Below are 14,039 nucleotides of genomic sequence, written 5' to 3' on the forward strand. Positions count from 1 at the left end.
ACACACATGCTGTACCATGCACACAATCTCCAGACCATCAAATCAACATCCCTCGGGTTGTACCAAGTATACCCTTACCACAGTGAACAAAAAGTCCCTGCTGCTACCCGGCTGGGGTACCCTTGAGTGACATGGGTGTTCCCTGACTAACTCTGACTAAAGCCTAGTGGCTGCCAGGTGCTTTAGTCTGCATTTCCCTGTGACTATGGTGTGCACCAGCTTCTCACCTGCTCGTTTTGCACTTGTATCTGTTCAGTAGGGAGTTCTAAATTAGATTTGGGGTGTGGTTTTAACTGGGTCGATTCCTTCGTGCTGGGCATTAAACGTTCCTTGTCCGGGTCAGATACGATCCTACACGAGATGTAGCTTCTGCAAATCTTTTCACTTAGCCTACGACTCCCTCTTTTATTTTTCTATATATAAATTCTTTTCAAGAACTGTCCTTTGGTGCTTACATCCCTGGGTATCACAAAGTAGAAGTATATCTGGTCACAGTGTTGGAAGCTAGTTTCATTTAATGCAAAGAACACTGGATTATAAGTTGGAAGACGGACATACAAGCTGCCTGGTCTTGAGGAAACTACTTAACCTCTCTCTTCAGGTTCTATCAATAGAGATAGAGCAAATAATATTTGCCCCTCTGGACAGATGCCTCAGTCAGTAAAGCATTTGCCAAGCAAACCTAAGAACCTGGGTTCAGTTCCCAGAATTAGTGTTAAAAAGCTAGAAATGAAAAGAACAAACAAAACTGTCGTGGTAGTGGTCGCTTATAATCCCAGCACTGGGGAGGACCCTTGGAGCTGTTTAACTAGTAGCCTTAGTCTCCTTCATGAGTTCCAGGCCAGTGGGAGGCACTGTCTCCAGAGATAATGTACATGATGCCTGGGGAGCAACATTCGAGCTTGTCTTCTGACCTCTCTAAGCCTCTCTACGTAAGCAACATGCATATGCCTGCACAAACACTTGTGCACAGAGATGGGGGAGAGGGAGAGAGATCTGTGCCGAGCCTTGAATCAATTTTATTCTGAAGATTGAAAACCGTGTAGGAGAGAAGGCAGGATGGTTCACACCTAAAATCTTCATACTCAGGAGGCTACAGCAGGAGGATTGCCCTGGGTTTGAGGCTAGACTGGGCTATATAAGGAGCTCTGTCTTGAGAGGAAAAAAAAATAGGTGTATTTAGTATACTCATGTAAACTCTTAAGGAATTGTGGTCTCATTGGTTTCACACTATTCTCCGTCATTCCCAGGGTCACACATGTCAGTCTGCGCTGGAGAATTACTTTTTTAATGCACTGGAAGTGGCAGGGCGCTCACTGTGGAATGAGTCAGCCTCTGAGTTCACAGGATAACAGGAAGGAAGCGGAAGCTGCTTCTAAACTCAGTTATTCCTAGAAAAATAGAGCAGAGCGAATGAATGCTCAGGCTGCACTGCTCAGGGTGTGAATTACACACTGCACAGCATCATTATCGCTCGGATCTGTAGCCAATGGCTACACCTTCGAGTTATATAACTATCAAATTTTCATTTTAACAGGGATGCCCTCATTCATTATACCATCTACTCACCGCCTGCGCAGGGAGGCTGCAAACTCACAGCTCAGATCCCCCTCAACTCACATTTCTCTTTCAGTGGTTGTTAACACAAGCGTGTGCGCGCGCACACAGGCACATTCTTTTGAGAAGAAGTTTTCTCCTGTATACGGGGAGAGCAGATGCTGGGGAGATGCTACCAAGTTGCAGGGGCTCTGCACATTCTTCCACCCTGGTGTAAGCCTTGCCTGCCTTCTGTGGGTCCACACTTCCTCCTCCGGACCAAAACACCTTCCCAACATCAGCTCCCTTCATGAATGGAAGAGCAGGCTTTCAACACCTGTGGCACAGCTTCCTCTCCCTTGGGAGCAGTGGTCCTGACAGGTACCTTGTGATCTGGATCTTTAGCATCTGGTACACCTAAAGAAAGAGTCATGGAGCAGAGATCCAGAAAATAAAAAAAGAAACAAAGGGAGACTGAGGGGCAGTGATGCTCTCTGCCCCTGTTCCCTGCCTGCCTCCATTCCTAGATCTTTTACCCTTGGTTACTAAAGTCCTAGATCTTTTTACCCTTGGTTGCTAAGGCTGCCCTTTCTTCCTATTTACCCCTCATTTCTCCTCTTGTTTAGTTACAACCAAAGTTTATTGGAGGAGTTTTCTTTGTAATGAACTTTATTTTTCCCTGACTGGCCCTGTGTCACATCCTTGCCAACTTGCAAGGGCCGCTCTGGCTTTTTCATTTCAACACCAGATGCTCAAACAGTATAAAGGTCTCAAACTCAGGCCTGCTTGTTTGCTCCCAAGCCTGTACCCTCTTCCAATACTGTGGAGGCTGGAGATCTTCCTCCCTCTTCATCTTCCTCTTAGATGTTTTTCCCTTCCTTCTCCATTCCTCTACTCTCTCCCCTCTCCTTCTCCAAGCTCTCCCCTCCTCTAACCTCCTCCACCCTCTCCACTCCTCACTCCTTCTCCCTCCCCTCCCCTTCCCCCCCCTTCCCTTCCTTCTTCCCTCAATCATTATCTTCCTTCCTCACCTCAAAACAAAACAAAAACAACCAAACAACAAATAACAAAATCTTACCCTGACCTCCCAGGTAGGGAGCTCTCGCCACCTCTCATCCAGACAACCCGCATCTGTACTAAATCCTAACCTCCCTGCCACTCCAGCCTCCTGGGAAGTCAAGGCTGGGCACAGCAGAGCAACCGCTGAGTTGTCACAGGAGAACTGGAGGGATGCAATGGGAATACCTTTTGGTGAGGATGCTTTTCAGGCCTCCCCTCTTTCCTTTTTCTTTTCTGGTGTCTCCCTCTCCAAACCATGAACACATTGCTTACAATGGTGTTTAGCTTCTCATCTAAAAAAAATGGATGAACTACAGAATTTATGACATTGTTTTTCCAATCATTCAAAAAGAGACCTTTATTCTTTTACTGAAATAATCCTTTTCCCATAACAAATGTTGGGTGATATGCTTGTCCTTTAAAAAAAAAAAAAAAAAGACTTCCATAAAACCCTAAAGAATTCCCTCCCAACAATTTCATTTTGGAATGTTTGTACTCACACCTTGGAGTGTGAACAAGAGCCCCTGGAAAGAAGCTGTGTCCACAAAGACGGACAGACTCATCAGAACTTCAGTCATGGCGAGAGTTTAGGATGATGCAGAGTCTGGCTTTAGAATTTATCTTTATCTTGGCCTAGCTTTAGACCTCTAAGTAACTACTCCTTGCCCACCTCTGCGGGAGTAACAGATACCCTTTTGCAATTTAGCAACTTAACAGACTGCTGACTTCTACCAACCCAAAAGCTAAGAACAGAACGATGTAGCATCTGAGGCCACAGATGAGACTCCTGCATCTTGCTAAGACTGCCACTGTGATGTACCCACCAGTGTTCTTAAAACCCCTTGACTTACAACTGTCTTTGAACTCTAAGAAGGGGCTTCCACTGCTTCCGTGTGGAAAAGGTGAAACCTTGGGAATCTAGTTCTATGTTTCCTGGGATTTGGCCATCAAATTTGGCTCCTGAATATTCTCTTATTCCCTTGGAGATGAGAGACTTGTTGTGTGCCAACCGTTGTGTGAATTGCTCCATGAGATTAAGATACTGATGACAGTAATCGGCCCTCCTTCTGCTCTCTTTACAACTATGAATATTTAACTATTCTTGAAATGGTTCCTCTTAGATGACCAAGTGATGAGCAAAAGTTCTTTTGAAAAAAAAAATGTTTCTTTTCTATTTGAGGAACTAAAAACAAGAAGAAATTCTTCTTTCTGTTGTAGCAATCCAGTGGGTCCAGAGTTATCTTTCAAAATTCAAACTGCATATTCAGGCCCAGGGTTAACTCTAAGGAAATCATGTAAGGACATTCACTCAGAATGAGATGTGATTATGGTTTGTGATACAAAGAGGATCTTTTTTCCTACTGAATCACACTTTATTCCCAAGAAGAAACTATAACCAGTCAAATGACAACTAAAATTCAAATATAATCAGGGCATATTCAAACCAGCAGCCAGGAACTTGAGAAAGAAAGAAAGGGATGAAAGCAAAACTCTTTGAACAGATATAAGAGCAATTCTGATGTTCAGTTATTGTGTAGAAGAGGATGTGGGTCTGCTCAGTGTCAGACTTCCAAACAGCAAAAATGCCCCCAATTGAACAGTGGCAACTTACAGTCATGCCCCTGAGATGCTTTTCTGTAGGGTCACTGGCTGTGTGTATAAGATGTCCTTTACCACTGCTCAATTTCTGTTCCACCGTCCAACATAGAGCACTTCTGTCCATATTGCATCTGCTGGTCAATAAGCCCCTCCCTTAGTGGTGAACACTCAGTTTCCATAGTAACTACTATATAACTATGGTTCTGAGGTAGCAAGAGAAGAGAAAGAAAAAGAGTTTGAAAAAGACTAAACCTGGGCATTTGGAGCATTAAACATTCCCAGCAAGAACTTTATTTGTTTGTGTATTCCTGACTGGAAAAACACTTTTCAGAGAGATGTGTGTTTGCACCCACAGAGCAGCCTCCTCTCTGGCCAGTGTTTCTATGTCACTACTGTGTAAAGGATGGCACCAAGGCAGGGCACCCACCCCAAGCTCCTCTACCCACCTCCCATTCTTTCCATGGAGAGAGTGGTGATGCAGGAAAAATGGTGACTCTGCATGGAGCAAAAAGCTGTGCAGCCGACATGCCCTAATGAGTTCATCTGTTTCCTGATGCATGCTGTCCGTCTGATACAACGTTTGAGACTTCTGGTGAGTACCTACCATAAGGCAACCTCAGTCACCCGCCACAACTTTCCCCGTTTGAAAGGATGCTCTCCTCTAGCTCGGGAAATAATGTCTTTTTCTAACTTGGGAGAGCAAGAGTCCCTTGCTGGGACTAACAGGATCACATGGGGATTCCAAGGATGTTTACTCCCAAGTTCACACTCCTAGAGAAAGCTTATTTACAGGAGGAGTTCTTTCTTCCGAAGTTAGAGGATTTGAAAATCTAATATAGTCGGCAGGGTGGCCGCAGAGCAAGGAGGGAAGTCAGAGCAGGCTCGTTCCCTCTTCAGTATGAAAATTCGAAAGCAGTGGGGAGGAAATGCTGGACCTATCACAGCGATGCTAACAGACAGCCTATTACAGTATTTAATAAAAACAGAACCAGCGTGCCTGTCATAGGCTAATAAATCCTACCTCCTGCACGCTTTTAAAAACAGTCTGAACCGGCTTCCACGGAGCTTCGGAGAACTAACCTTAAGCATGGCTGTCTAGCGTGCCTGTCACTCCTATTGTCCTTCCAAACTCTTGCAGACATTTTGAGCGAAGAGTATTAAAGCTATGAGTTAGCGAGGGTGTGACATCAATGGTCCACAAAGACAGCCAGCAGGGAAGGTAAAGATGAGGACCGGTGGCTGTGTGGAGGACTACACGGGATCGCTGTCATTAAAAATTAAGCCTGGCTTTTGAGGAAGATGTGACAACTCCCGGAGGTAGGATTTGCATGTAAAACAAAGGAATCTGTTGCTGGTTTGGAGCTTTTTGTTGTCGCTGGGCTCAGCGCCGGGGTGCCGGTGGTGGGTCAGGGATTGCAGCCAGGTGCGACGGAGAGGCTGGGTTGGCTTGGGGCTCCACGCTGACCAAAACACAACACACAGTGGCCAGTGTGAGGTTTTATGGCTGGAAAGCATCATGGACAGGTTGGCTTCCGGGCTCGATCGCAGCCTGCTGAGTGTGCACTCCACGTTGCTTTCGGTGGAGTAGAAGGCTTAGAGGTCATGGAGAAAACAGTTCTTTTCTTCCCAGCGGTGCCTGATAGGCTGGGGAGGGGGCGCTGAGAGAAGACTTTGGCAGGTGGGGGGCAGAGAGAGCCGAGAAAAATACAGGAGGAAGCCGTGCTGAACTTGAAACCTGTTAGGTAAATATATATTCCTGTAGTTGGTGTGTTTTGGTGGTCGGAGGGTATTTCGGAAGACAGTGATGGATTTCCCTCTATAATATACTATAAGAGAAAACTGGTTACCTCCGTCCATCTTGCATATTGAAAGGCTGGTCCACACCATTCTGTTCCTATTAATGGCTTTGCTAAAAACAGACCGGGAGTTTGAGAATAAAGAAGGGGCTTTCTCTCTGTTCCTGTTCTTGCCTTTGAGCAACTGCTGGGCTGCAGATGGAAACGGTGATTCTCTGAGGTTAAGGACGACTTGACCTTTTATTTTGTTAATGAATAGCGCTAAAGCATAATCTTCCTTGAAGATAAGAGGGACGGTGGAGGTTCCACAGTAGTCCGGGAGGAGGGGGCAATGATTAGCACTGGCAAGGAAGTACACCCACCTCCTTGCACTTCAGATGGGCTCTGGACAGCTCTACTAGAGAGGGAATGTCGGAAGCACCCGCGGAGATCTCAGAGGCAAAAGTACAATGATCCAAAACCAATGTTTCCGCAATTTGATCTGTGGTGCCAGTTCTGTCATTGCATGTGACCCTCAGTGTGAAGTGGCAGGGACAAAGTGAGTTTGTCCCTCCATGGCTGGTACCTTCTCTCCCCTGTGGACTTCACAAACTCAAAGCTGTAAGGATAAAGCTTTCTGTTTTGAAAAACAAAAACAAACAAAACAAACAGAAAAACCTCTGTGTTTCGATGCATGGATTTAGCTATAATGAACAGCAAAGGAGCTCCAGTGGTCATATTCATAGAGAATGTAACATTCTCCACTGGTCTACATCATCTACATAACACGGTATAAATAAGTACTGAGGACAATGTTAGTTTTCAGTTAAATACTGGAAGTAGGGTTAAGTGAGATTCTGGTGTTTTTGAGCTCCTGTGTACACACTGCCATTTGCACACAAACTCGAGGTCATTTTCCTGGGGTTGAGAGACCTCTAGGCTTGAAGTTGGCTAGCTTGTTCTTCATAGCAGAATGACAGCCGTTAGTGAGCCTGGAACCCAGTCCTAGTGGGTCTTTGGGTGACCTGGAGCACATGGGTATGATAAGCGGATGTCTTGGTAAGATTGAAGGTTAAGACATAGTCTGTGCTTCCTCATGGCCTGTAGAGAGCATGACCTTGACCTTGTAATCCCCATCTCTAGCCAGTTGAAGTCACCAGTGAAGAATCCATACTAGAAAAAGACAGAGCTTGGACTTCCTAAACACACGATCTGTGGGCTGAAGTTAGGGAGCGACTGTTATTGTTTTCCTTGATTTTAGAAAGACTTTTCCTGGCTCTAGCCTTAGCAATTTCACCTGAATCTGACTGCATCAAGTATTTCTTCAAGGGGTGACTGATGGCAGGAAAACAACAGCTGAAGGGTGATTTTCTCGTAGTTATGCTCTGACACTTCACCAATAAAGGAAAATGATTTCCACACTGTTCACAGATTTATAGGAAAAACTCTTGTATTAAATCTGGCTGGTGTGCGTCAGCCTGGATTGTAACGCCTCCTTCTCACCTCCCCTCTTCCCCCACCCCCCAAAAAAGAAAAACAGGATGAAATGGGATTACTTGAGTTTCTTTAGTCAGCTCTGAGGAAAGTTGGGCTGAGAAATTTGGACAAACAATCTACTTCGTGTGACAAATGAACACCATTGCCCATTTCTGTTGGTAGGACCAGTCAGAGCCCTCCATCCCCCCATCATCTTTCTCGTTCAGTTTCTGCTCCATCTAGTAATGAAAACAAAGCCTGCTCCGGCCTCACAGGAAATGTGCCTGGATCCATCCTGATATAAAAAGTAAACAGGGCCGTCTGTCCGTCTTTTTACCTCATCCTCCTGGTACCAAGGCTCCTGGACTCATAGAGGTACTTTCTTTCTGTCCCTCTCTTCTACACATGCCACTGTCACTCTGCATGTATCTACTAGAGGTGACATTTCTCACTCTGACACAACCTTCTCTTCCTTCATCTCTTTCCTCTTGGAAAGAAATCTCCCCCCCCCCAAGCCCCCAAGCCCCTCCTATAGAAACAAGTAGAAAGTAAGTCACAATAATATATGTGCAATATCGAGTTGATTACAGGACCATGTGTGAGTGATTGTGCAATATAGCTCAACATGTAATTATAGATATATAATATAACCCTGTTTTTTGTTTTGTTTTGTTTGTTTGCTTTTTGAGAATACATGTGCGTATAAAAAAAAAAACAAAAAAACAGAAAAATGTACAGCAGCATCTTAGCAGCCCTTTTCTGTCTCGGCTTTAAGTCGTGCTCTTGCTAAGATGTTTTGGGAGAAGTGTTATCATAATAGTCATGAGACGTGTGTCATAAAGCCCACCCCCTCTCCTTTTCCATCCTCGCTGCCAGTCCACCTGTTAGTTCACCTCACAGTGCAGACGATGTCTTTATCTACAATTCCAGTCATTTGTTCCCACAAGCAAGACTTGGAGCAGGTGAAGTTTCTCTCCCAAGGCTGCTTGGGTTCTTCTTACTATACCTTAAGGAGCTCAGCATTATCCTGTCTCAAATACTGCCTCAGGGAAGTGTGTGTGTGTGTGTAAATTTTCTATTTCTTTTTATTTTTCAAGGTTTGTTTTTTTATTATTATTAATTTAATTATGTGTCTATGTCTGTGTGTGGACCTGAGGCATGAGTGCAGGTGCCCACAGTGAACAGAGGCATGGGATGTCCCTGCATCTGGAGAGACAGGCAGTCATGACTTGCTTGAAGTGACTTCTGGGAAAGCAGTCAGGGCAGGTCGTCTAGAAGAGCATCAAGCACTGAAACCCTGACCTATCACCCTAGCCCCTTTTCCTTGCTTCTGTAAATGGAGACCATCTTCAAATCCCTTTCCCCACTCTCTGCTAAATCTTAAAATGTTGCAGTGTTGCATGGATCAGCTTCAAATCTCTTCTTTATCTATGTTTAAGCTCCAAATATGTCAGATCCTACCTCGAGTTCTTCAAGACGATCCATATAGACACAGCTCCCAAATTCCCAATCCTAGACTCCCTCCTGATGTAGCTAAATTCCTGCAGGGCCGTTGTCTAACATCTTGCAGCTGTCTCATTCCTACTATGTTGGAAATCAGTTTCTGGATTTTCAACGCTTTCCTCCTTTCCAGCGCCACTGGAGACTGACTCTGATATCCCCCTTTTCAGAGGAAAACACTGGAGGACTTCTTTGCATCCACCTATCCTTTCACAGGCCATAGTGATGGCTGTACTCACAGACTGCACCTTCAGTATAGATCAATGCTGTCACTGTTCCTTCTGGGGCCTTTCACCAATCCCACAAATGAATGGATTTTTTTTTTTTTCATAGTTGATCACTTCTTCTGCTTCCTTCTGCTCCCATTCAACTCTGTCCCCCAAGTCCAGCACTGTATCCGAATTGAACTTGAATTAGAATTTCAGTTCAGAAGCCCTCCACTGTCTACCCATCTGCCTTCAGGTTACAGTTAAAATCTCGCCGTGGTCACAGGTCGGGCACTTCTTTCACCACTCCCAGTAGGATGTCAGAAACCCACCCCACCCCCCCACACACTCAGATCTCATAGCCTTGGCCTCCAACATACCCGTTTCCTAGAGAAACCTGTCTTGATTCTCATTCTCACTGTTTCAGATCTCAGTTAAAAGTGCTCCTATGGAGCTGGGCAGTGGTGGCGCATACCTTTAATCCCAGCACTTGGAAGGCAGAGGCAGGCAGATTTCTGAGTTCGAGGCCAGCCTGGTCTACAGAGTAAGTTCCAGGACCGTCAGGGCTACACAGAGAAACCCTGTCTTGAAAAAAACAACAAACAAACAAACAAACAAACAAACAAAAAGTGCTCCTATGGAGTAGGCAGTGGCCAAATGACTGACCAAGCCCCACCCGCCATGTAGGAATTGAACGTTTTTACTCATCAAAATCCCATTGTAATATGAGATCCCAAGCATACATGATTTTCAACTTTGGGGCCTAAACTCTGTGCCTTGACATCCTGTTGCTTTTCACAAAGAGATGCCAAATACCTTGAAAAAGTCAAGGAGATTTGCTAAGAGGATTTTCTTCCTTCTCCCTGCACAGGAGGGAAAAACACATCACTGATTCCAATCTGTGTCAAAGGAAATACAAATTCAATTTGATCTTATCCAAAAGATGACTTATAGTTCAAAAAGAACACTTTACACATCTCTTACAAATGACTATGAGTGTAGAAATGCCCCACCTTTCTACTGCCTGCCTGTGTTGATCCAGGAAGGAATAGCAAACTCAGGTTAGAATATTCTACTTGAGTCTTTATGTCTTTCCTGTGACAATAGGAATCAATTAACGGTATTCACCAGTGTTATTAATTCACAACCCACTCCCTAATCCACGGGGTCTGTTTAACAATAATGTTCTCCTATGTATAAAGTGTGTGTTTTCAAGTGACTGTGTTGCAATACATGGCCTTATTGCCCAAAATTGTTATATGAAATCATGTCCAGTATTTTAACAATGTTTTCGAGTCTGAGAGGTGGTGATAAGCAAAAACCTTGGTCCAAATCTTGCTTTCACAGTGCTGAAACCTTGGGGAAAGTTTTAAATCTTAGTGAGTTTCGGTTTCCTCACTGGTGTTTGGTGATTTAAAAAAATGCTTAGATCTACATTGAAGATTTAAGACAATCATGGATGCTCCTCTCCACCAGAATGCCTGGGACAGAGAATGTTAAGAAATATTTCTGGGAAGAAGACCATCGCGTGGATACTTCATTCTTCCTTAGAATAGGGAACAAAATACCCATGAAAGGATACAGATACAGAGACAAAATTTAGAGCTAAGATGAAAGGATGGACTATCCAGAGACTACCCCACCCAGGGATCCATCCCATCATCAGCCACCAAACCCAGATACTAATGCACATGCCAGCAAGATTCTGCTGAAGGGACCCTGATATAGCGGCCTCTTGTGAGGCTATGCCAGTGCCTGGCAAACACAGAAGTGGATGCTCACAGTCAGCTATTGGATGGAACACAGGGTCCCCAGTGGAGGAGCTAGAGAAAGTACCCAAGGAGCTGAAGGGGGATGCAACTCTGTAGGTGGAACAACAATATGAACTAACCAGTACCCCCTGAGCTCATGTCTCTAGCTGCATATGTAGCAGAAGATGGCCTAATTGGCTGTCATTTGGAAGAGAGGCCCCTTGGTCTTGCAAACTTTATATGACCCAGCACAGGGGAATGCCAGGGTCAAGAAGTGGGAATGGGTGGGTAGGGGAGCAGGGGTGGGGGAGGGTATAGGGGACTTTCGGGCTAGCATTTGAAATGTAAATAAAGAAAATACCTAATAAAAAAAGAAATATTTCTGGGGCTGGTGAGATGGCTCAGGGGTTAAGAGAACTGACTGCTTTTCTGGAGGTCATGAGTTCAAATTTCAGCAACCACATGGTGGCTCATAACCATCCATAATGAGAAACAAACAAACAAACAAACAAACAAAAAACCCTATGGGCCAGAGCAAGTGGGGGCCTGGAGCGAGCTGGGGCCTGGAGCAGGAGGGAAAAGGGAAGGAGAAAAAAGAAGAAGAAATATTTGTTATTGTTGCACTTAAGTGCCAAACCATGCCTCACCTGTAGACATGGCATTTCCCGTTGACCAGATAAAGAGACTAAGATGGGGAAAATCCTAACAAAAAAAGGTCAGAGGGCTCGAAAGCTGTCTTGTTGACTCTCCTTCCAGCTATGCACTCCAGCAAACAGATGACGAGGTTAACCACCTTTAATGTAATGTGTGCCTGAAGGCTGCTGTGGTTGGACTTGTTCTTATGGAACGTGAGAACAGAATTTTCCTTCTATGAGCAACACGGACAGTATTTCTTTCCTACCTAGGCCAAAAGTGCACTCCAGTGTCTAGAAGGCAACTTCAGTGGGTGCTGCCGTGCAGACCCCAATATGATGAAGCACTGGAAAAGAGCATCACCCTGTGAACACCTAAGGCTGATTCCCAGCTCTGCCTGTCGTGCGCTGCCCAGCTTGCTGGCTCCTCAGCAGAAATGCAGATAGCCAAAGTTCATGACTCATGGGGTCATGACGGTTGAGTGTCAAGTCTGTGCCTGGTAAAGATAAACTGTGTGCTTATAACCTATAGTGCTCTCATATGAAATCCCAAATATCAATTATACATATAAAATATAGAGAGATTTTGATTGAAAAGTATCCTTTATGCTAGGTCTGGTGGCTTATGCTTTTGGTCCCAGCACTCGGGAGGCAGATGCAGGTAGAACTCACTATAAGTTTGAAGCCAGTCTGTTTTACCTATTTGTTTCCAGGCCAGCCAGCGCTGTACAACAAGACTCCGTCTCAAAAACAAAATAAAATACACAAGAACAATCACATTTTTATGGGTTTCTCACTTTGTTAAGATATTGGTCACAGTTTTTTTGCTGGGCTTAAAGCCAGACCTTTGCACAAACTAGGCCAATATCTATTCCCTCTCATGAGGCTACATTAGTGGAAAGTGTTTCTTCTTTGCTTTTGCTACTGCATGTCTCCATGTCCATTCAGCAGGCAGCATGCGAGTAATTAGCATGGAGATATTACACAGGAGTTCACGGCTGGGAACTGTCAGACTTGTACCAGCTTCTCCTAAAACTTGTGACATTTGTTCCTTCTTATTAGACCCCAGAGAAAGCAGCCGTGGAGAAACCAAGGCGAAAGCCTGTTTCTTTGAGACACCAAACTCAAATTTATAAATTCAGGTACCTAAGACAGAGTACTTCAGCAAGTACCCAAGGCTCTGGCTCCAATGGTGCTGGTGTCTTTGCTCCATCAGTGACGGCAGTGGCTAGCTCTCTAAGAAAATGTCCAGATGGAGGCACTATGACCACAACATGAGGCACATGTTGTGAGGTCAGGGCACAACCTACATGCCATTGGCAGGTGGCCAGCTTACCAATTATTCCATACTTAGCAAGGATGTTTTATGTAAGCTGTTGAAAAACTCTCCAATGCTGAGCTCCTGCAAAAGTAAACACCCCTCCTCCCTGGTCAGCTCTGACCCCTGTCCTGCTCCATGACATCAAACTTTGGAATGGAGACTCCATTCCAAAGCTAATGCTTTGGGGGTATTCCCTTCAGTGTTTCTCACATCCACCTTTGCAACATGACGAGTTCCAATGGTAGAATCCAAAAGTGTGGGTCTTCCATTGTTATAGAAATGTCACGGAATCTTAAAGGTTGATTTTTAAAAGATGTTTAGGAGGTAGATGTTTTCATTGCCAAGATACCCTTTACATGGCCCACGGGTCACCACGCTGTGGGCTTTGGTTCAGGGATTTCTCCTCCCCTAGCCAGTCACCAGTACCCAGCAACACTCTGGGCAGCACTTAGATATTTCTCAAATGAATCTATGACTGTTGGTCTCCCCTTGATGTCTCAGCTTGGACTTAAGGACCGATGAATCCCACACCTCAACAGTAGATTCTCGAGTGACGTATTTATATGAATGAGTCTGGACCTGCAATCTCTCTTCTGCTTGTCTTCTTGCCTCCTCTGTTTACCCTCCCAGGCCATGGGAAATGCATCTCCTGAGCTGGTTCCCCCCCTCCCCCCTCCTCCCTGCTGTTGGTCCCTGGCTGCTGGCTCCCCTTAGCTTTGTAAAGTGCTTGGCCTTCAAAGCTGGCTTCAAGCCTCCTGGTTCACACAGCAAACTCTTCACCCCCCTCCTCATCATAGCTAGGGCAACAGTGGAGTTTGCATGAGGATTTCAGTGCAGGCAGAGGCAAGGAAATACACACATCAGTAGAGAACTGGCTTTATGCCAGGCAGGTAGACTTTGGTTTAGACTGACTGGCATGTGTGCAGCATAGGGAAGATGTGAGATAAGCCCTAATACAGAGTCCCTGGCACCTTGGTGTTCTTCTCAAGTGGGAGGCAAAGTCTCAAAAGGTTTGGGACCTGATAGCTCATTTTCAGTTTTGATCCCTTTAAGTCAAATGGGGTGAGGGAAATAGTTAAGCTCATAATAAAATGTGTAACTGAAAAGCTAACGAATACTTTTTGTCCCTTTATCTGTGTGTGTGTGTGTGTGTGTGTGTGTGTGTGTGTGTGTGTGTGTGTGTG

The 14,039-nt window shown here is 45.0% G+C and overlaps 1 protein-coding gene across 1 annotated transcript in view; it reads left to right on the forward strand.

Moving 5' to 3' along the window:
* The first annotated feature begins 5,177 nt into the window (after positions 1 to 5,177).
* The window catches only part of Kcnmb2 (potassium calcium-activated channel subfamily M regulatory beta subunit 2), a 274,949-nt gene continuing 266,087 nt past the window's right edge, over positions 5,178 to 14,039 (forward strand). The window contains exons 1-2 of the mRNA XM_021196606.2: positions 5,178 to 5,413; positions 5,494 to 5,511. Coding sequence (XP_021052265.1) covers positions 5,385 to 5,413; positions 5,494 to 5,511 — 47 coding nt within the window. The 5' untranslated portion in view covers positions 5,178 to 5,384. The remainder of the gene's footprint in view (positions 5,414 to 5,493; positions 5,512 to 14,039) is intronic.

Source organism: Mus pahari, chromosome 4 (assembly GCF_900095145.1).
Source record: "Mus pahari chromosome 4, PAHARI_EIJ_v1.1, whole genome shotgun sequence".
Taxonomy (NCBI): domain Eukaryota; kingdom Metazoa; phylum Chordata; class Mammalia; order Rodentia; family Muridae; genus Mus; species Mus pahari.